The 19,704-nt window shown below is 39.7% G+C and overlaps 3 protein-coding genes across 4 annotated transcripts; 1 reads left to right on the forward strand and 2 right to left on the reverse strand.

Annotated features, from left to right (window-relative positions):
• Positions 1–266: 266 nt before the first annotated feature.
• On the reverse strand, positions 267–12,782 carry LOC121648066 (olfactomedin-like). The gene is made up of 6 exons (XM_041997997.1): positions 12,764–12,782; positions 6,388–6,431; positions 6,074–6,232; positions 4,503–4,715; positions 4,180–4,312; positions 267–1,439 (listed from the first exon to the last, which is right to left on the reverse strand). The coding sequence occupies exons 1-6, from the start codon at positions 12,771–12,773 to the stop codon at positions 592–594; spliced, it is 1,407 nt and encodes a 468-aa protein (XP_041853931.1). The 5' UTR covers positions 12,774–12,782; the 3' UTR covers positions 267–591.
• Positions 7,969–9,685, reverse strand: LOC121648068. Its single transcript, XM_041998001.1, has 2 exons — positions 9,009–9,685; positions 7,969–8,747 (listed from the first exon to the last, which is right to left on the reverse strand). Exons 1-2 carry the CDS (start codon positions 9,399–9,401, stop codon positions 8,532–8,534), a joined length of 609 nt encoding a protein of 202 aa, XP_041853935.1. The 5' UTR covers positions 9,402–9,685; the 3' UTR covers positions 7,969–8,531.
• On the forward strand, positions 12,779–17,334 carry LOC121648067 (olfactomedin-4-like). 2 transcript variants are annotated; one of them, XM_041997998.1, is made up of 7 exons: positions 12,779–12,913; positions 12,985–13,107; positions 13,196–13,414; positions 14,444–14,597; positions 15,231–15,458; positions 15,994–16,162; positions 16,269–17,334. In XM_041997998.1, the coding sequence occupies exons 1-7, from the start codon at positions 12,863–12,865 to the stop codon at positions 16,702–16,704; spliced, it is 1,380 nt and encodes a 459-aa protein (XP_041853932.1). In that variant the 5' UTR covers positions 12,779–12,862; the 3' UTR covers positions 16,705–17,334. The 2 variants fall into 2 exon arrangements, with proteins under 2 accessions (XP_041853932.1, XP_041853933.1); XM_041997999.1 differs by having other exon boundaries at positions 14,498–14,597.
• The last annotated feature ends 2,370 nt before the right edge of the window (positions 17,335–19,704 follow it).

Below are 19,704 nucleotides of genomic sequence, written 5' to 3' on the forward strand. Positions count from 1 at the left end.
GACGCTGTTGGGCAACAATGTACAAAGAAATGTACATAACTGTCAGTGTGCCATCAAAACGAGTCAGGAACACATATTTTTAATGTCAGAAAGTTACACAGTGCTACTCTAACATTTGTTATTCCAAACTTTTTCATTTTGATTGTTACAGTGTATCAATTAAAGGTTTAGAAAATTGTGTTTATTGTATTTTATTTTTGGTAAAATAAGCTTTTAATAGCAAATAAGCAACAATACAATGATTTAACTCTTAAAAGGAAAAAAAAAACTGTTAATGCAGTCTTTATTGTGGTTCTCACAAAATTTTCAGCTATAATACATTCAAGCTTAATGAGACATTTATCAATAGATATATCATCGACCTGTAGCATGTGCATGCAATCCTGACTTGAAAGTCCTGAGCGAAACAATTTTTAAAAAGCTGCAATACTAACTCTGTCCACTAGGCAGGAAAAAAAAAGCTTTTAAATAGAAAGGGTTTTATTAGATGCACTGGCCAAATTATAAAGCTTCTGTTAGAAATGACTTTAACCTGTTTGTGTGCTATGCAAACATAGTTGACAATAAATAGCCATTTATTAAAGCTTTTAATCAGAAATAGGCCTGATAAGCCAGCAGGTATCCATCATTGTACATGTAGAGCTGCTTGTCGGTGGGGTTGTAGCTCAGACTGGCCACTCCTTTGGCTACCTTCTCCAGCCGCAGTGCAAGTGAGTTGTCCACTTTCCCCGTAGCTGTGTCAAAAGCATAGAAGACTTCCTCGTGGTATTCGTCCACGTATCGGGTGGCATACATCACACCACACACCATGAACGCATTGCTCACCGCCTTCTTGAAAAGCCTCGTCTCCCACGTTTGCGTCACATTCAGAGTCTGAGCTTCATTGTCCCAAAGCAGCCTGCTGACCACAAGATTACCGTGGTTACCGATGGTAGCATAAAGCGCCCACAACCCTGTTTCATCTGCCTCCAGGTCAACATCACTATTAAGGCGGCAGTCATAGTAACAGTAGGGGAACTTGTTGTTGAATCCCACACCTGTGCCTGGAAGCGTCACCCGTTTGACGCCATTGGTTTTCAGGTCGTAGCGACAGACATCTGCAGAGCGGTAACAGTGGTAATACAGAGCTTCACCATACAGGACAGCACTAGGACCTTCAATTGTTTTGGAATCACTGTAGGATGATGCCACAGTATGCTCTTTATGGTTAGTAGAGGCCATGAAGTCTTCATAGTTCTTGTAAACACGCAAGGTGTTTCCATAGATGTGACTGCTGAGCAGAGGCTGAACCCAGTAGCTGTTCTTCTCCTCCTCGCTGTCAATCTGCGCTTGTTTGCCCCATGACCCAGAGATGTAGCTCTTTCCCTGAGGGCTGACATTAGTTGTTATGGGATCACTGATGTTGGTGATCAGGCCCTTGAAGCAGTACCGAGTCTGGCCTGCAAACAGAAGTGAGAATGCATGCAAAACTGAGTTTTGGATGATGTTTTAGTTTGGACTGCCATATTTGCTGATATTGTCTCAAATATCATTTTACTACTACTTACAAGGTCAAACACAGAAATCCAAATATTTATAAGAGTTCGTCAAATTATTTCCATATTTTTAATGTCCTAAAATGTTTCTGCTGCTATTTGTACATTGCTGGCGTGATGCACAACATTTTAGACACGTTTCTAAAACAAAGTTGTATCGTTTTGTATCATATTGTATTGTACCGTATATTATTGTATTGTGTTGGACCATGTAAATAACAACATCTGCATCTATCTTACAAATGCTCTGGTGCCCTTTTTGCAATTCTGACAGACATTCGTTTCTCCTTTTTTCTGCTGCTGTAAACCAAAATGTGCTGTGGTTGTGAGGTTTAGCTTTGCAGCTAAATATATGCTAATATCAGCACAAATATGCAATTGTTCAAATTGTAGGAAGTTTGAGATGAAACAATATTGCTGGTCTGTATTTTTCTTTGTTCTCAGAAGAAATAAATGTAACAAGATGATGAAATTCGAATTGCAGTAGTCAGATTTGACACAGAGGAGCACAGTGCGCAAACAGTTATTTTAACATGATCTGTTAGTTTATTCCAGCTATGGCTATAAAGAACAGAAGATGATATAGAATGGCTGTAGTTATCTGTTGTTGCCACTGGGCACACCCAGCATTTTCATGGTGGGCTGTTGTATTTTTTGGGCTGACACAGTTTATTTATTGGTCTAACTGGTGCAGGTAACACTTTGGATTGGTCAAATCAAATCAAATCAAACTTTATTTATATAGCACCTTTCATACATACAAATAGCAACTCAAGGTGCTTTACAGATAGTAAAAACCCCCAGAACCCCAACCCAATAGCAGCAAGCCCACCCACCCATCAAACACACACACATCACAGAGGGTAAAAGCAAGTTAAAAGGACCAAGGAAACGCTGTCGTAAATTCTGGGGTCTAGTGATGTGGGGAAACACTGAGATAAAAAACTGTAAAACTAGATCTAAGACAATCTAAAAACCAACCTGGGTATAAAAGTAATATTGCTAAGACCCATAAAATAAGAAAACCCGTGGATTAAGAGAATCAGAATGATAAAACAAATACATAAATGATAAATAAATAGAAGCTGAATACAGTCTGTGTGTTAAGAAAGAAATGAATAAATACAATAGTAATAATAAAAGTAATGATTAAAATGCTAAACTAAAAAGGTGGGTCTTGAGTCTGTTTTTAAAAATATCCACACTAGGTGCTCCCCTCACGTCCTCAGGCAGGCAGTTCCACATACGAGGGCCGTAAAAATAAAAGGAGGACTCGCCGTGGGTTTTTGTTTTTACTCTGGGAACAGTTAAAAGGCCAGTACCAGAGGACCTGAGGGGTCTAGTGGGCTCATAAGATAAAAGCAAATCAGATAAATAAGGTGGGCTAAGACCATTAAGAGACTTAAAAACCAATAAAAGAATCTTAAAATCAATTCTGAAGCTGACGGGGAGCCAGTGCAGAGACTTTAAAATTGGTGTAATGTGGGCCCTCTTTCTGGTCTTTGTCAACAGACGTGCAGCTGCGTTCTGTACAAGCTGCAGCTGGTTCAGGTACTTCTTTGGAAGACCAGAAAGAAGAGCATTGCAGTAATCTAATCTTGATGTGATAAAAGCATGAATCAGTGTCTCTGCACTGGCTCGAGAGAGAAACGGCCTGATGCGGGAGATGTTCTTTAGGTGATAAAAAGCAGTCTTAGTTATGTTTTTAATATGTGGCTCAAAACTGAGATCTGCATCTAAAATCACTCCCAGGTTTTTTACTTGATTAAAATGGTTGAGTGCTAATGTTTTCAGTTTGGCCTCCAGTTTCTCTCTCTCAGCTTCAGGTCCAATCAATAAAACTTCTGTTTTGTCCTGGTTGAGCTGCAAGAAGTTTTCTGCCATCCACCCTCTGATATCTAAAATACAATCTAACAAGGCATCAATGGGCCCATGCTCATCAGGAGTCACGGCAACATATAACTGTGTGTCATCAGCATAGCTGTGGAAATTTATGCCGTGTCTCCTGATGACATCACCAAGAGGAAGCATGTAAAGATTAAAAAGGGTGGGGCCTAAAACTGAGCCTTGGGGTACACCACAGGTTAGTCTATAGCTCTTGGACGAGGATTCCTTCATGCTAACAAAGAACTCTCTATCTGTTAGATAGGATTTAAACCAGTTAAAAACAGTACCAGTGAGGCCAACCACGTCGTGGAGTCTGTTTAAAAGAATAGTGTGGTCAACTGTGTCAAAGGCTGCGCTGAGGTCAAGCAACACTAAGACAGAGAGTTTTTTCATGTCAGTATTGAGCCTAAGGTCACTCACAACCTTGACCAGTGCCGTCTCAGTGCTGTGATTGGTCCTAAAACCTGACTGAAACTTCTCAAATTTATTGTGTGAGATTAAAATAATAATGGTCCAACTAACACTGGGCCGACCCACCCAAACTTTTTAAACACCATCTCTTTGGCTGTGGTCACTGTGCTTCAGTAATTCATCTGTCCAAATAGCCAGCTAAAAGATTCATGGTGTCCATGATCATATACGGGCTGGTCTGTACCAAAATGGCCTAATATTTTTGTCCCAGTCTCCCACCTTTGCTGCAATATCCCAGTACAACAGGTGCGTCTTGGTTTTTTAGTGTCAGTACAAACACATTTACCTCTGAAGTCTTTAGGGATTGACTTGCAGGACTCAACGTTGTTCTTCAGGTAGCGCAGTTTCTCTTTGACACTCTTCATGTTGACTGTGTCAGATTTTTGCATCTTAGTTACATCTTTATGTAGTTTATCCATCTAACACACACACACGTAAACACGGACATACATTTACTCAGAAAAGACAGCAGTTATAACAAAATTCATTATCATTTTATTATATTTCTGCAATGTGTTAAACATATTTGTTCCTGTTTAAATTAATAAACTGAAGTAATTATGATTTTTTTTGTTAAATAATGTTGCCATACGCTGTTTTTAGCCAAACCTCTTTAGAGAGTTTCCGCGTCTGGGCGTTGTTTAGCTGCCTGTGGATGGTTGAAACATCTGCTTCCAGCTGGCTGAGCTCCTGGCCCAGGTGACGCAGGGACAGTGCCGTGTACAGGCCCTGATCATGCAGGTACTGGTAAGGCTGCAGCCGGGCTGTCACATTCATAACCTGAAGATGGATCTGAGGCAGACGCTGGCTGGATATTATCACCTACAGGGAAACAAACACATAAGCTCCACAACTTTCTTTCCTCTTTGGGATTGCCGGTTAAAATGAAAATATTCAGAAATGTTTCTTTTTCTATTTCCTTCCACCATCACACACTACACAAATCTTTATATTTACTGACATATCTACTCATATGTACTCTACATAACATTAGTAAAGTTGCGTATAGTTGCATCCAAATCCACAACTGAGCTGGACTAGATTCAATTAAACTGAGCATCTTTGTTAATAAAAATAACATATATTAAAAGTTTTTAAAATTTTAATCAAATTTGAGAGTTACTGTAGGTGATGTCTTTTTCCTCATTCTTTTTAACCAAATGTAGTTCAGTATAATTAGTCTAAATTTATTGTCTTCTGTTGCATAATTTGAAAAAGAATTGATTGCTGAGCAGTTTTTATCACAGCAGTAGTTTTCTTGATGACTACGGTGAAATAAATTGATTGATTAAATGCAGCCCTGCAATTAAAGGGATGAAAGACGTTTAATCTGCTGAGAGACAGTGGAGGCTAAAACAGGACTGTAAGATGGTGTTGGAAATGTTGGGTTCAAGGTTGCTTCAGCAATATCTACGGAGGTGTTCCTTGTAAATACACCCACCGTAGCTTGTCTTGCTATTTTAATATAAAACATCTGTGATAAAAAATATTGTGAGTTATGGGATGAAAAAAGCTGAATTCCAGTTTGGATCCCACTCTGCATGTTGGTGGATTTTGTCAAAGATCTTCAAGAAAAACGCTAACAGACAGGCATAGAAAACTGTTAGCTTCCAATCTCAAGAAAATTATGAATTTATAACTTTTGTTGGATAAATGGTTTAAACCAGGGATGTCCAGCTCCAGTCTTTGAGGAAATATGTCCTGCAGATTTTAGATTAGCATGCTTCAACACATCTGACTCAGACTATGGCATGGGTAGAATTTTTAGGCAGCAAAAGTTGTTGATAAGATCTAATTAATCTATTTGATTCAAATCAGGTGTGTCACAGCAGTGAAACCTCTATAACAGGATGGTAGTCCAACATCAAACACCTCTGATTTAAACACTTATTTTCTTGCGGTGTTGCTCAAATGTCACTTTTTAATGATAGGCACTGATTTAAAGCAGATTAAGTGTGAACTTGTCCAAATATATTAAATAAATAGCTGACAATTTATGTGAAATGCATTTATTTTCCCCTCTGTAATGATTGCAATGGTTAAATCTTATTTTTTTTTAATCCTTGTTCCTATTTTACAAATTATGCTTTCGTAATCACATGTAAATTGTACAGTGTGGTTTTAGTTAAGTAACAGATCTGAAAAACTTGTAGAAATCCCCAGTCGGCAGGTGTTCCTACCTGTTCCTGCAGGTTGTACAATGATCCCTCACAGGTCTGAACCTGCTGCAGCACAGCCTCAAACTTCACAGCAGGGAATGACCACATGGTGGAGTTGACCTCGCACACACAAATGCCAGACTTCTTCACACCTGATACCTGCTGAGTCTGGCCATCATCCTGCAGCCACACACCAAAACAATTCATTTTAATCCAGCAGGTAAAATAATTGGAATGCATTAGGCACAGTAAGGAAAGCACTTCATCAAAAGTCTCTAGAAAAATGTAAAGATTCTTCTCTATTTTCTGTGTAGATTAATCAAAGTGTAACTCACTGTAGATGACAGCAGCAGGAGCAGCAGCAGCAGCATGTTTGGAGCTGAAGAAATGAGGAATGGATTAACACAGACACAAATACTCCACTTCCAATTTCTGTAAGACACCAATGTCATGAAAAATGCACAATTAGCTGACTTGCTTCCTATCACAGATGAGTCACTGCAGATGTTAAAACCACTTGCATGGAAGACTAAACAAAAATTTTAAACCGTGTCTTTGAACATTTGTGGTAATGTCTGGAGATTCCTATTTCCTCCTTTGCTTATTATAAAACATTGATTTTTGCTATTTCCCCTTCAAAAACTTTCATGCAGTTTTTTTTTAGAAGATTTGAATTATAAAGATAATTCCTGTAAGCATGGGGCAAAAATAAGCATATAACCTCATAATGTATCAGTGTTATCTCAAATGTTTTATATTAATAGTACTTCACTGTGTGGGAGGTGTTTTGCAAACCATTTTATTTTGTTTAGATCAGAATTTTCAATATTTCAATGCAATTTATGCATCAACCTTTGGTACTTTATTCAAATAACTTGAAAATGTTTATAGATAATAAGAAGGTTCCTGGTTCGAGCCTCAGCCATGATCTGAGATGGACCAGGGATCTGTCCAGGGTCCATAACATCTCTTTCCTGATAGCAGTTGAGATAGGTTCAGGTCCCCCATTGGCTCTGAATCAGATTAAGCAGGTATGGACAAAGGCTGGTTGCTTTACTTGCATATGTATGATCTGCAACTTGTTCTCCAGGGAACCTCTAGAAAAACCAAAGCTGAGCCATTTGGCGTTTCTACCTTCCATGCCCAGAGGGCAGCCAAATGGCTGGATTAGTTTTAGCTAATATCCTAACTCAGGTGTGAACGACACTATTGTTCTGTAAATGAGATGTTCTGTGAGCAACCCCCCACACGTTGGCCAAGGTGTGGGGGGTTGCTCACTCTCACTCTCTTATTCACCTTCTTGGCTCCCAAATAAGAATGTGCAAGCTCACTGGCAAGCTCCACCAGGAAGTCCACCAGCTTCCCCTGCACAGTGGAGATGCTCAGCACAATATTTCTAAGACCAGTGTATGCACAACCTGTCTAGCAAGCTGCAACGACAAATGATATTTTCACATTATGATCAGAAAATTATTTTACCCTCTTTTTTTTAGCAAGAGATCGACACAGTCTGTCTTTTTCATTCCTTGATGACTTTTATTTCTGATGTACAAGATTTGAACAAGGAATCTTTTCTTATAGATGCAAGAAAGTGTACAAATAAATCAGTGCAGTATGTGGGTGAAGTGATTGACATTTAAAATACTCAGTGCAATGAAGTTACAAAAATTTCACATGTTCCATGATGGTGGAATGTTCTCAGTGATTTTGACCTGCATTGTCTGAGCAGACTTGGCACTGCCATGCCACCTCCTTTCTGCATTTGCCACACGTGTACCTGTAGCAATCTACACAGCGCACAGTAGCGTGATTTCTCTTGCAACGACAGTTCACCTGGCACATTGCTCTTTTCCCTTGGTCCGGTGTGGGAGGTTGTTGGCGAAGAAGGTTCTCAATGTTGACTTTTTTTGGCTCCCAAATGTGACTGAGCAAGCTCACTGGCAAGCTCCACCAGGAAGTCCACCCGCCTCTCCTGCACCCCAGTGCACGCCTGATAAAGCACATAGGCATTCAATGCTGCCATGTCTATCATGTTGTAGAACACAGCGACTGGCCATCGCCGTGTTCCTGAGCGGACACTGTACTCTCGCACCATCTGGTCACACATCACATCGACACCACACTTCATGCTGTTGTAGTCGGTGACTGTGTTTGGCTTCTTCTTTCGTGTGTCTTCAGTCTCAACCACGCTGTGCATGCTGCTGAGGATGCAGACGGTCTTTCTCCGTTTAGGCGCATAGACAGTCAGTGTGACACCAGAGGTTGAAAACACCTGAGTACTGAATTCTTGGCGGTTCATAGCTTGTTTTGCTGAACCTGGAAGCTCCCGTCGAATCTTATTGACTGTGCCAAGGAGAGTGGTCTTCCGGTTGAGCAGTCGTTGCGCCAGTGATAGTGATGTGAAGAAGTTGTCTGTGGTCACAGTTCTTCCTTTGTCCATAAACGGTTCCATCAGCTTCATCACCACATTTTCAGAAAGTCACTCTCCAGAAGGACAACTGGGGTCTTTTCCAAGATATGGGATGACATTGCACACATACTTAGATTTCAGGTCACATGCCACCCAGAACTTGATACCAAACTTGTCCGGTTTTGTTGCAATGTATTGCAAGAAACAGCAGCGAGTCTTTGACAGAAAAAGTTGTTCATCAATGGTGATGTGCCTGCCTGGGTTGTAGGATGAGATACAGTTGGAAACGAAAGACCTCCAAATATCAGCAACTGCAGCAAACCTGTCAGTCTCAGCTCGTTCACTACGTGTGTCCATGTCATCAAAGCGTAGGTGTTGCATGATGTCTTGGAAGCGGTTTCGAGCCATGATCCTGGTGATCAGTGGGTGGCCCAGTTTTGAAGACCATGTGTCACGCAGTGATGGAAGTCTAATTACCCCTCGCAAGAGAAGAATGGCAATAAACGCCATTAGTTCAGGGACGGCCATGAACCAACTGCTCTCCTCTGTCCGACGTCCATGCTGAACAGTCCACTCCTGAACAGTTCGAAGCATGTCAAGAGTGATGAAGCAGAGGAAGCTCTGTAGGCGACTGGACACCGTTCTTCTGACCAAAGCTGTCGGCTCTCCGTCTGTAGCATATGGTTTTACTGGGCTTTGATTGAAAGGCCTCCCCACCTGTTCTTCACACCATACTGTGCCGTCCTTTGCCTTCTCCACTGGCCCAGTGTGGGTCTCCACTCGACCTCTCTTTACTGGGGGCAGTGAAGTCTCCTCATCAGAAGAAACTTCAGAATCTGAGCTCATCTGAAGGACGACATCATCTCCATCTGAGTCGCAAGGGTTGACATGATCCAGGATCATGTCCAAAGCCTGCTGAGCGCTGTAGACTTTTGGCATCTTCACTTCTTGGCTTACCGTTGTTCACCATGAAAATCTTGAAGCTGTGAGTGAGCTATTTATCCACCTCAGTTCCCTAGTTTAGTTGTTCACACCGACGCCCACCATTTCACCAATTTGTGAAGCACCCACAACAATCCCACAATGTGGTGAAACCAGTTTTGATTTTGCTTTTCTGTTCCCAGGTCAAAAGGAATGTAATTATCTCTCATTTGAAATACTTGATTATGCTTTCCTTTTGGCCTTTGTGGAAACAGAAACGTGATAATCTCTCACTTGAAAGCAAGCTGGGCGTACAATAGTGTGATGACGATGAAAACTCACATGACCAATGCTCAATAAAGGGTACATGAAAATGTGAGAAATGGTCAAAAGCACATATACCGTTTGTGGTGAGTGAAACTATACAGCACAGTTGAAAGCAGACTACAAGGCTCTTTTCAAGCACACTCCTCCCCCCAAGGAGTATGCTTGAACAGCTAACGGCAGGTAATGGCTGTGTTTACAAATGTAAAGGTGCTAATTGTTGGCCATTGAATTGTTAATTTCAAACCGGGCAGCCTTTTGGCTGTACTCTGGGCATGGTAGAGGGGTAAGAAATCTCTGGGTTTTCTAGTGTTAATGCAATTTCACATAAGTTTTCACTTTACATTTTCATTCCAGTTGTGAAATATAAGCCAGTCAACATTTGCTAACATCCAGCTTTTGTGTGCCAGATGTTAGCAGTGTGTTTAACTGGTGGTCTGTTATTGTAGATTTTATTTCAGCGTAGCACTGATGGCAGAAAAGACGAAGACAATGCAAAGGGGAATGGTTGATATCCAAGTACAGAGAGTTACAATAATCATGTCCTGAGGTGTTTAATGTAGAAGAAAATATTTCGGCATCACTTCAGTTGAGCCACATTAGGAGGAGAAAATATTTCACACAGCAGAGTTCGATTAACTAACACAGAACCTTGAGGTACTCCACAAGTAATAGAAGCAGAGGAAGGTCTGCACCTTTTAAAAAGAAAGATCTGATTTAAAGTAAACCACATGCAAACATGTTCCCCGAGATTGTTCAAAATAATGAAACATTTGGTTTGTTTTAGCATTTACACTAAGTCCAAATTAATCTAAATGTCCTTACACTGCAGCAGGCCATCTGAGACTTTTACAAAGGTAGATTTGTGTTATGTGAGACTGGAAGTCAGACTGGAATTCTGATTGGTGAATAAATTATAGTAAAATTAACACAAATGTTGGGCTTATGACCTTTTGCAATATTTAGATCTGAAGTTGCAGCTGGACCAGCCTGGACCTTGTATAGAGACTTACATTTAGGCAAGTTTAAAGCCTGGTTTTAAACACATTAGAAAACAAATACAAAGAAATTGCTATAATAAAATAAGTTATCTGGTCCTTAAACATTTCTTACAATAAACTAATTTCTTGAATATTTGCCCTTCATGCTTGAATCAGATGCATTTTGCTGATACTAGTCTGCTTCATTTCACCACGTGCACAGATGGTGTGCATCTAAACGCTTAGCATGCAAAAAATTAATCATTTTTATCACGGTATGTGGATAAAAACAGACCACAGAATTAAACTGTGCATTTAAATCTTCCTGTCTGACTTAAGGTTGTCTTATTTTGTGGATCTCGTGTGCTCTGTGTCTGTTTTCTGTTCCTCAATCCTGACAGTTACTGCAACTCCTTCTTATTCATATTGTACTTTTGTAGACAAGTGGAAAAAGGTTTCAGAGACTTAGAGCACAATTTCTGTTTTAACTGCAAATCATAATTTTCATTTTCTTTATTAACCTAACACAGTACTTTTCAAAGTCCAACTCCATCCGTACAATTTGCATACAACCCAGTCTAATATGATGAAAAAAATTATATCACATTTAGAAATCAGAAGGTGACAGCAGTATAATTTTTACTGCTCCACTACCAAATCCTCATATGCAGACTTCAAATGTGATGCTAAATGTTAAATACTGTAACAAATGTTAAATGTGATAAATGTTAATATTAAACCAATTTCACAGTGTGAGACTCTGTTCCTATTTAGTTATTTTTCTGTCTACTTCTACATTAAAAAAGAACTTCTGATCTGGAAACTATAGGTTTTAAAGGATGTCCTTTTTTTAAATACTTTTTTTTCCATTTGAAGTTGTGTAAAGAACTTCTTTAATACTCACCTGCGATAGACAGCAGTCAGAACGCTGTTTGGGGAGTCGGGATGAACTTTGAGCTAAACAGCTATTCCAAACAGGGTCACCAGAAGAGTGAATGTTTTGTCATTTAAATCAACTTAAATCTACTGTATGTTAGAGTTGAAGCAAATGTATTGAAGATTTTTGCACCATCACCACCAGACTGTTACTCAGTCAACATAACACAGTCCCACTTTTTCTTAACCACAGAATGTCTAAGTATAAAACTGTGATGCAGAGTTAAAATCAACAATAAAGCATTAATTCAAACACAATGAAAAATTTTAGTTGTTTTAGGTAGCAAAATCTTACTGTTGATGGCCCTGCTCTGGGAAGCTGTTTGCTTAGCTGTCAGAATTCCTCCCTGGTGAATCCAACAGGTTAAATTTACTTAACTTATTTACCTTGTTCCCTATATACTGAAATTCCCTATTTCATAATCAAACTTATCACATTTTAAAAGTTCATTTTAGGTTAAAAGGTGATGTTTTAATTTAGAAAGCTGCCTAAAATAAGTGCATCTTAAGAAATTCCAAGTGATTTATTCATTTAGTCTCTTCACTTCAGCCTTATTTGTAATGTGCCAATTCACAGCAACGTCATCTCAGGACACTTTACAGACTATTAATTGTGATCCCATCAGTATTCATACAAACCAGTTCATTAAAAATAACCTAGCTAAGTAAACCAACAGTGCATTGAACCTTGACTTCAGCTGTTGAGCCTGAGATGCGTAATTTTATTTATGTATTTATGTATGTCTGTGTCTGTTCTGGAAAATAGGACAAAGTTTACACCTCAGTTCCAGAACCGTCCTTACAGGCCAGTTTTTACTGACCATGACTCTTGGCCAGTTTGTGATCGGTGTCCCAGTTCAGTTTAAACTACACTCTTTTAATGAAGACATACCATTTCAAACATTTTGGTAAAGGGTGCTTTTGTCCATTAACTGATGGTAACTGATTTGACTTCATTATTTGGTGTTAAACAGGGAGTTTTTTAGTTGCCTGCTTGACTGAACAAAATACTGAATGATCATAACAGTTAGCAAATCATTTAATAAGAAGTTCTTCTCATCAAGCTGATCATGCAGTCTCAGCCACAAGCAGGAAAGTAACATGATTTACCAAACACACAAAACACCCACATTTACTCACCCATATTCATTAGTGGGAGTGTTCACAGGTCAGAAGCTGCAGCTGCAGTCAGAGATATTGTCATTTCAGACAGTTTTATGCTCTGTTCTCTGACCCATCATGAATTTGTACGTGCTCACCCTGTCTGTTCTGTTCACACTCAGCCAACAGGTAAGAAACACTGAAACAGAAAGTGGTCAAACTTTTTTTATAAACTAAATATTTATAAATTTATCTTTCAGGTACCTTCAAGTGAAAAGTGTACATGCGAGCTGAGTCACTCACAGAAGGTTTTTCCTCATGACAAACTCCAAACAGCAGAAGGCAATGCCACAGACTGCAACAGCCGCATCACACCTCAGAAGGTAGCCAGTCCTGTAAATCCAACCACCTGCACTCATCTATATATCTCCAGTCATGCAAAATAATCTGTAATCGCGGCTGTCTCTGCAGACCCTGGAGCTGGAGAGTCTGCTGTTGGGTTTGGAGCGACGTCTCGACCAGCTGCACACAGACATGTCGATCCTGGAGGCGGAAGACGATGGACAACTGTACGGAGTTCTCAGCTTGTACATCATTGAGAATGAGATGACTGAGATAAAGCTGCTGCTGGACAAACTCAACAGAACCACGTTGGGACACCAAGACCTAACTGCTAACACCCTTCTTCAGGTATACTCACAACCACACACACCACCACTTAATCCTGATTATCAGTTATTCTGTAAAAGTCTTTTTTTTTCTACACTGTTGACTCAACATCAAACAAACTGCTTCCGTAAAAGTTGTGGTTGTATACTAAGATTTATTGCTTTCAAAGTCAACAAATGTCACAGACACAAGAATAAACTTTTTGCTGTGTCATTATTTCTTAGACTAATACAATTTTATTAGGACAGAAGTCTGATTGCAGATTATTGTAAATGATGGACATTTATATAGCAATCAGTGAAATGACAAATTATAACAGTAAGGCCAGTGTTAATTCCTCAGTGGCTTACATCATTAACAATACAGATTTCTGTGAATAATTTACTTAATCTCCTTCTAAACATACAAAGCATTAAATAATTCTTTAATTGCTGAGAATGTGCCCTGCTGTTTGTTTGACCATGTGAGATTGAGTAAAGGCAGCTGGAATTTTTTTTTATTTTTTCCATGCTTTTGAAGATGTTTCACCTCTCATATGAAACAAGCCTGTTGTGAGGTGAAACACCTTTAAGAACCAAGAAAAAAATAAGGAAATCTACACGCAGGTTTCAAATGAGAAAGGAGCGTTTGCTAACATCTAGTGGTTGAAACAAGGCAATGCCACAGCAAATAAATGAATAAGAAGCAGTTACGCACACTTCAACACACAGACAGTAGAATCCCATTATAATGTTAGTTACTAAAGACATTTCATTTTTGGTTTTAAAAGAGTATAGTGAGCTATTAGTAGAGACTGGCTTCAACATTTATTTTAATGCCATTAATAGTTAAATCAAATAAGACAACAGTGTTTAAAATCAAAAGTTACATAAAATCATGGAAGCATTATTGTGACATTTTGTCCAGTCTGTGTTGGGATGGCATCACGCAGTTACTTTCTTCTTTTCTGCAGAGCAATTTTGTCTTTATACAAGTTTTTTTTCTGTTTAAGAAATGTTATTTCAGCTAATCAAACTGCCTCTTTTTATCACACATCACTACATCTCATAGTTGGAAGACTTGAAAAAAGATATGGATGAGCTGCAGACGTTTGACTCCATGCAGGTGGTGAAGGGACGACAGGACAACAAGCATCTGAAGGCGGATCTAAAAGACTGCAGGACAGCAATCAACTCCACTGTTGCACCCACCCACCCGACGCAAGGTAAGTCACTTTTTTAAAATACATTTTCTTCCCTGGAATTAATAATAGTATTGTTCTCTATATCTTCTTGATATTTTTCTTAGAAAAAAATTAATTTACAGATTTTATGGTAGCAACTTGAACGGAAGATACACAAAGATATTATATTTAAGATATAGGTTTGTTTCTCTTTGGCTCTGCTTTGAAAGCACCACCCTATAGAGGCTGTTTTGCACCTCTGGCCTTGTAACAAATGAGGTCTCAATTGACTGTTTTCATTACCTCCGCCAAGGTGGAGGTAATGTATTCGGTGGTGTTGGTTTGTCTGTCTGTTAGCAACATAACTCAAAGTTATGGACAGATTTTGATTTAATTTTCAGGAAATCTCAGAAGTGGAATAAGATTAGATTTTGGGAGTGATCTGGTACACCACCTGGATCCAGGAATTTTGTAAGGGATTCTGTATTATGGGGAGATAGTGATAAGTGTGCCATTTGAGCTTCTAACTCAAAAATAATGCCCACAATCATTGGCTAAAAATAAAAAAAACAATTTCTTGGCAGAAGACTGAGAGCTCTAAATGCTTCTAGCTTAGTTATTATGTTTGAATTTGCAGAATTTTTTTCCTGTTTTTCAATTTATGTTTTCCTTTAGGAACCTGTCCCCATGGCCACCTTCTGAACATAACAGGACCGAGGGTCTACACTGCAGGAGAGTATCCTGGCTCGTACCCATTTGGAGCTTGGGGTCGGGACCCTGAACCAGAGGCAGGGAAAGAAAGCTGGTATTGGCTGGTAATGTTGACATCCAGCAATATATATGCCCACTATGTCCGTCTTTACTCCAGCCTCAGCGCTCTCATCATCGGAGTGAGCACTCCAGGTAAGACCTTCTGTCTTCTTGCCTTTTTTTTTTCGTATTGTTTGTGAAAGCCTCAGTGGTATAACTTCTCTTTGGAGTAGATTTATCATTCTTTCTTAATCAAATTAAAAACACTTGATTAATCCAGGAAGTTCATTCTAACTGTTAACTGTGTGTGTTGATGTAAAGGTTCTCCTCTATGCTTTCTCCAGCCAGTAAAAGTCAGTCTAATGTTGACTATTGTCTCGTTGCTTGCTCTTTCACTTTCTCCCTTTCTGTTCCTCTTGTCTCCTATAATGGTATTAACAAACTGGTATGTGATGCAGTGCTATAAAGTACTGTTTCTCAGCCCCAGTGAAGCTGAAAATGATTCGAGCAGCGATATATAAATGTGGAAGAAGCCTGGTGAAATGTCTAAAGTCAACTTGTTCTTGTATGACGTTGCTCATTCTGTCCTCTGCAGCCACAGTTTTACATATATATTATTTTCTGTGATCAAAAACAAATTATATTAATCGTTTCTTCTCCTTTTCTTTTGTCTTTGTCTTCATATCAGGTAATGTCCAGATCCACTCCTCTAATCCAACCACCAACACCATCCAGGGTCCAAACGTGGTTTTGTATGGAGGTGCTTTGTACTACAATTGCTACAACAAAGACGCTGTTTGCAGATTCAACCTGACCAGCAAAACTGTTACCACTTCACAACTACCTGCAGGAACAAGGTTTGCTGCTCAGTGTTGCCGTTTCACTTTTTATTTGAAATGTGACTTGAGTTAAAACCTTGTTTCCAGTTTTTAGTCTAACACTGATGACTCTGTCTTCTGCCAGGTATAACTCCAAGGGTAACTTCTGCCGCCTTGACGAATGCTACTCTTACACCGACCTGGACCTGGCCACAGATGAGTCGGGCGTCTGGGTGATCTACACCACCACCCAAGATTATGGCAACTTGGTTCTGTCCAAGGTGGAGGAGGGTCAGCAGCCGACGCTCGGTCAAACCTGGCATACTTCAGTGTTCAAGCAGAGTGTGACCAACACCTTTATGGCCTGCGGCATCCTCTATGCCACACGCTATGTCAGTAAAAGCACTGAAGAGATCTTTTATTCATTTGACACCTCAACAGGGAAGGAAAATTTTAACCTTGGTATCTTAATCAACAAGATGTCTTCTAACATTCAATCCCTCAACTACAGTCCAGTGGACCAGATGCTGTATACCTACTGTGACTCCAAAATGGTCTCCTACAAAGTTTTGTTTGGGTAGACTGGTATTTATTGTCCTTGAGAGCCTGTCTTCAAATAATAGCTTAGAAGATCTGCATCTATTAATATGCACACAATCATGTCAGTGGTCATCATATCATAGACATTCTGCTTCTCTTCAACTCTGTTTAATCAATAAATGAATTTCTTCTCTGAATTCTGCTGAACTACAAGCATTTAAATTAGATAGCCAGAAACATGTCTTTATTTTTGTTGTTAAGTCTGTGTTGTTCAGAGTAGATTTTCTGTAGGAGTTAAATTGGGCAAATTGGACTGGACTTCGCCAGCTCATGTGACTGCTGAGAATAAGTTCACTAGACCTTGTGAAGCAGCTATGATTCCACACAAAGTGTGTGTGGAAGCAAGATGTATAGGGCGTACATGTTTCTGAACTGAGTATGAAAGTGTGAAGTTCAGGCATGTGGCAACAGTCACTTCATGAATATTTCTTTGGTAATAAACTCATGCAAATACATTTGTATCTTGTACTTTCTGTGATGAATTTCAATCACAAAAAGTAAACATTTATATCATTACTAAAACAATGATATGAAAAATGAATAACATACTTGTGTCTTTCTTTAGTGGCATCTGCTTTATAGATGGTGAAAATAAATCACATCTCAGTGTACTGCTTGGCTCAAGATGGCAATGTCTAACATCTCCATACACTCACTGGCCACTTTCTTTGGTAAACCTATTCAGTTGTTAACACAAATTACTTATCAGCCAATCTCATGGGAGCAACTCAATGCATTTAATCACGGAGACATGGTCAAGAAGACTATCCAAAGTTCAAACCCATTACAAACAACAAATCCAAACAATAACCACTGTGTAGTGTATAAAATACTTCTTCTGATGCACTCAGACACATCATCAGTGATGTTTCCCATCATCAGGTGTATCGGATCGAAACATCATACACCCTCACCTGGGTGACCCAGCCAGAGTTGATCAGGCTCCAACTTGTGACTGAGTATCTTTCTTCCATGGCTCCTTCCTCCTCATCCGCACCTTGATGCTTTTTCTGCTGCCTCAGTGCTGTGTTTGATGGTCTGCTTTCTGTGGGCACCAATGATGCCCAGAAGGTGGTAGGCACTGCCGAGGGACCACCCTGCGAACCCTCTGCAGCCAACCTCAATAGGCAGGCACCATGTCTTCCACCCCTGTCTGCAGCAATTCTCTGTCAGGTCAGTGTATTTCGCCCTCTTCCTTGCCAATGCCTCCTCTAGCCGGTCTTCCCAAGGGACTCTCAGTTCCAGAATCCCCACCTGCCTTGTTCTTTCAGACAGGAGGACCAGTGTTGGGAAAATTCTACATGAACTAGTTCAAAGTTCAGTTCACACATTTTAAAATGAACTAGTTCAGTTTATAGATAATACAAAATTTTTGACTAAGTTCACAGTTCTAAAAATGAACTACTTTATAGTTATTTTTTCCCAGTATGTTGCTGTGAGCTATTACTCTCAGAATACTGGCATTTTCCTATTGTTGCCACCCATTCAGTCCACGATCATAGTCAGCTGCAGCTTTCACTCCTACAGTATAAAAACATGAGGAAAAACTTGCTTGAACGGTCTTTTTTTAATGAGGAATTATTAACTATCTGAGGTAGGAACCGAGCTGAGGTAGGTAACAAAGTGTTGTGATGTTTTTTTTTTACTTGTTTGTCCAAAGAAAGCTTCATCATCACTGTCTGCTCCACAGCTACCTGGAGGATCCACTTCTTGCCTGTCTTCAGCACAATCAACATGCTAGATACCTTGTCCCTGGATTCTCTGTACTGCAGTACTGTGAGCTTGTTCTTCTGACCATACAAAGCAATACTGCTCAGGCTCTGGGGGTTGCCCTACCCACCTACTACCTACAAAGGTACTGACTAATCTTTTGATCTAAACCTTCAACTGTAGACATAGTAAAGTCATACACTAGAAGGGGCCAATGGTAAATGGTCTGTATTTATATAACACTTTTACCCAAAGCGCTTCACAATATACATCACATTCACCCATTCACACACTGATGCAAGGCGCTCAACCACGACCCATCAGGAGCATTTTGGGGTTCAGTGTCTTGCTCAGGGCCACCTCGACACATAACAAGCAACGACGACTGCAGATCATTCAGCTTGCCAGTTTACCATCCATACTCTTTGCCCCGCAAGACGGAGGAAAACATAGACAAGAAAAGAAAAAGAAATAATAACCGGAAGCAAATGAGAGTGTACATCAGTGAAGCATTTACCAGATGGAGGCAAGTGATGAAGGAGAGGGACTTATAACTGGTGCAAAGGTTGCTGGTGAGGTATCTAAGCATAGCATTTGTATGGTACACACTTAAGTCTTTACCATATAAGGTTCTCTGTCCCACAGACTGGATTGACACAAGAACATGCATTCCATGCAAATGAGTATCCTATAGGCAAACTCTATGATTGGAGGACACAGGACTGAGGAATTTTCTTTGTTTAAACCCTATATAAGACAGAATGACACATTAGGTCTTTAGGTCTTCGTTCTGGCTTTGGGACCTCCAGATTTTGCTGCAGAAATCTGTTTTGATGTCTGAACTTTTGTAATAAACTTCTTTTTATTATTCAAGTCAGCGTCCAGAGACGTTTTTGCCTTTCTGCTGGATAAGTACGTTAATTAAATTTAACAGAGAAGTTTATTTTGGAGTTATGTTAGAAACAGGGCAGGGTAATTCAGCAACTACTTTATCCTCCCATTTAAGTCGGATCATTTACTGTTAGTTGCTATATAAAATGGCAGAAACGGCTCATTTGTTAGTTAGCCTACATTAGAAAAACTCCGTTGCAACAGTTTTCAGTTGTTACTCTTCACAGAAGTCATATCAATAGGCAGATGTGTACTTCTTTCAGATGCATTTTCCGAGAGCTTTCCCTCATGTTTCATAATTTATTTCAGCTGATTTTTCAGTGGGGTGGAGCCAGTTATCCTCCTCCTAGTCAGACAAAATATAGCAAAGTAATACCAGT

Source organism: Melanotaenia boesemani, chromosome 10 (assembly GCF_017639745.1).
Source record: "Melanotaenia boesemani isolate fMelBoe1 chromosome 10, fMelBoe1.pri, whole genome shotgun sequence".
Classification (NCBI taxonomy): Eukaryota; Metazoa; Chordata; class Actinopteri; order Atheriniformes; family Melanotaeniidae; genus Melanotaenia; species Melanotaenia boesemani.

Bases quoted from the DNA above. Each gene is read 5' to 3' on its own strand.
- LOC121648068 (XM_041998001.1), bottom strand. From the start codon at position 9,401: ATGCCAAAAGTCTACAGCGCTCAGCAGGCTTTGGACATGATCCTGGAT. The intron at 8,748-9,008 runs GAGGAGAGCAGT...AGGTCTTTCGTT, and splicing joins TTCAGCATGGACGTCGGACA to TCCAACTGTATCTCATCCTA.
- LOC121648066 (XM_041997997.1), bottom strand. The intron at 6,233-6,387 runs GTGAGTTACACT...GTGTGGCTGCAG, and splicing joins TCCTGCTGCTGTCATCTACA to GATGATGGCCAGACTCAGCA. The intron at 4,716-6,073 runs GTAGGAACACCT...GTTTCCCTGTAG, and splicing joins TGTACAACCTGCAGGAACAG to GTGATAATATCCAGCCAGCG.
- LOC121648067 (XM_041997998.1), top strand. From the start codon at position 12,863: ATGAATTTGTACGTGCTCACCCTGTCTGTTCTGTTCACACTCAGCCAA. The intron at 13,108-13,195 runs GTAGCCAGTCCT...CTGTCTCTGCAG, and splicing joins GCCGCATCACACCTCAGAAG to ACCCTGGAGCTGGAGAGTCT. The intron at 14,598-15,230 runs GTAAGTCACTTT...GTTTTCCTTTAG, and splicing joins ACCCACCCACCCGACGCAAG to GAACCTGTCCCCATGGCCAC.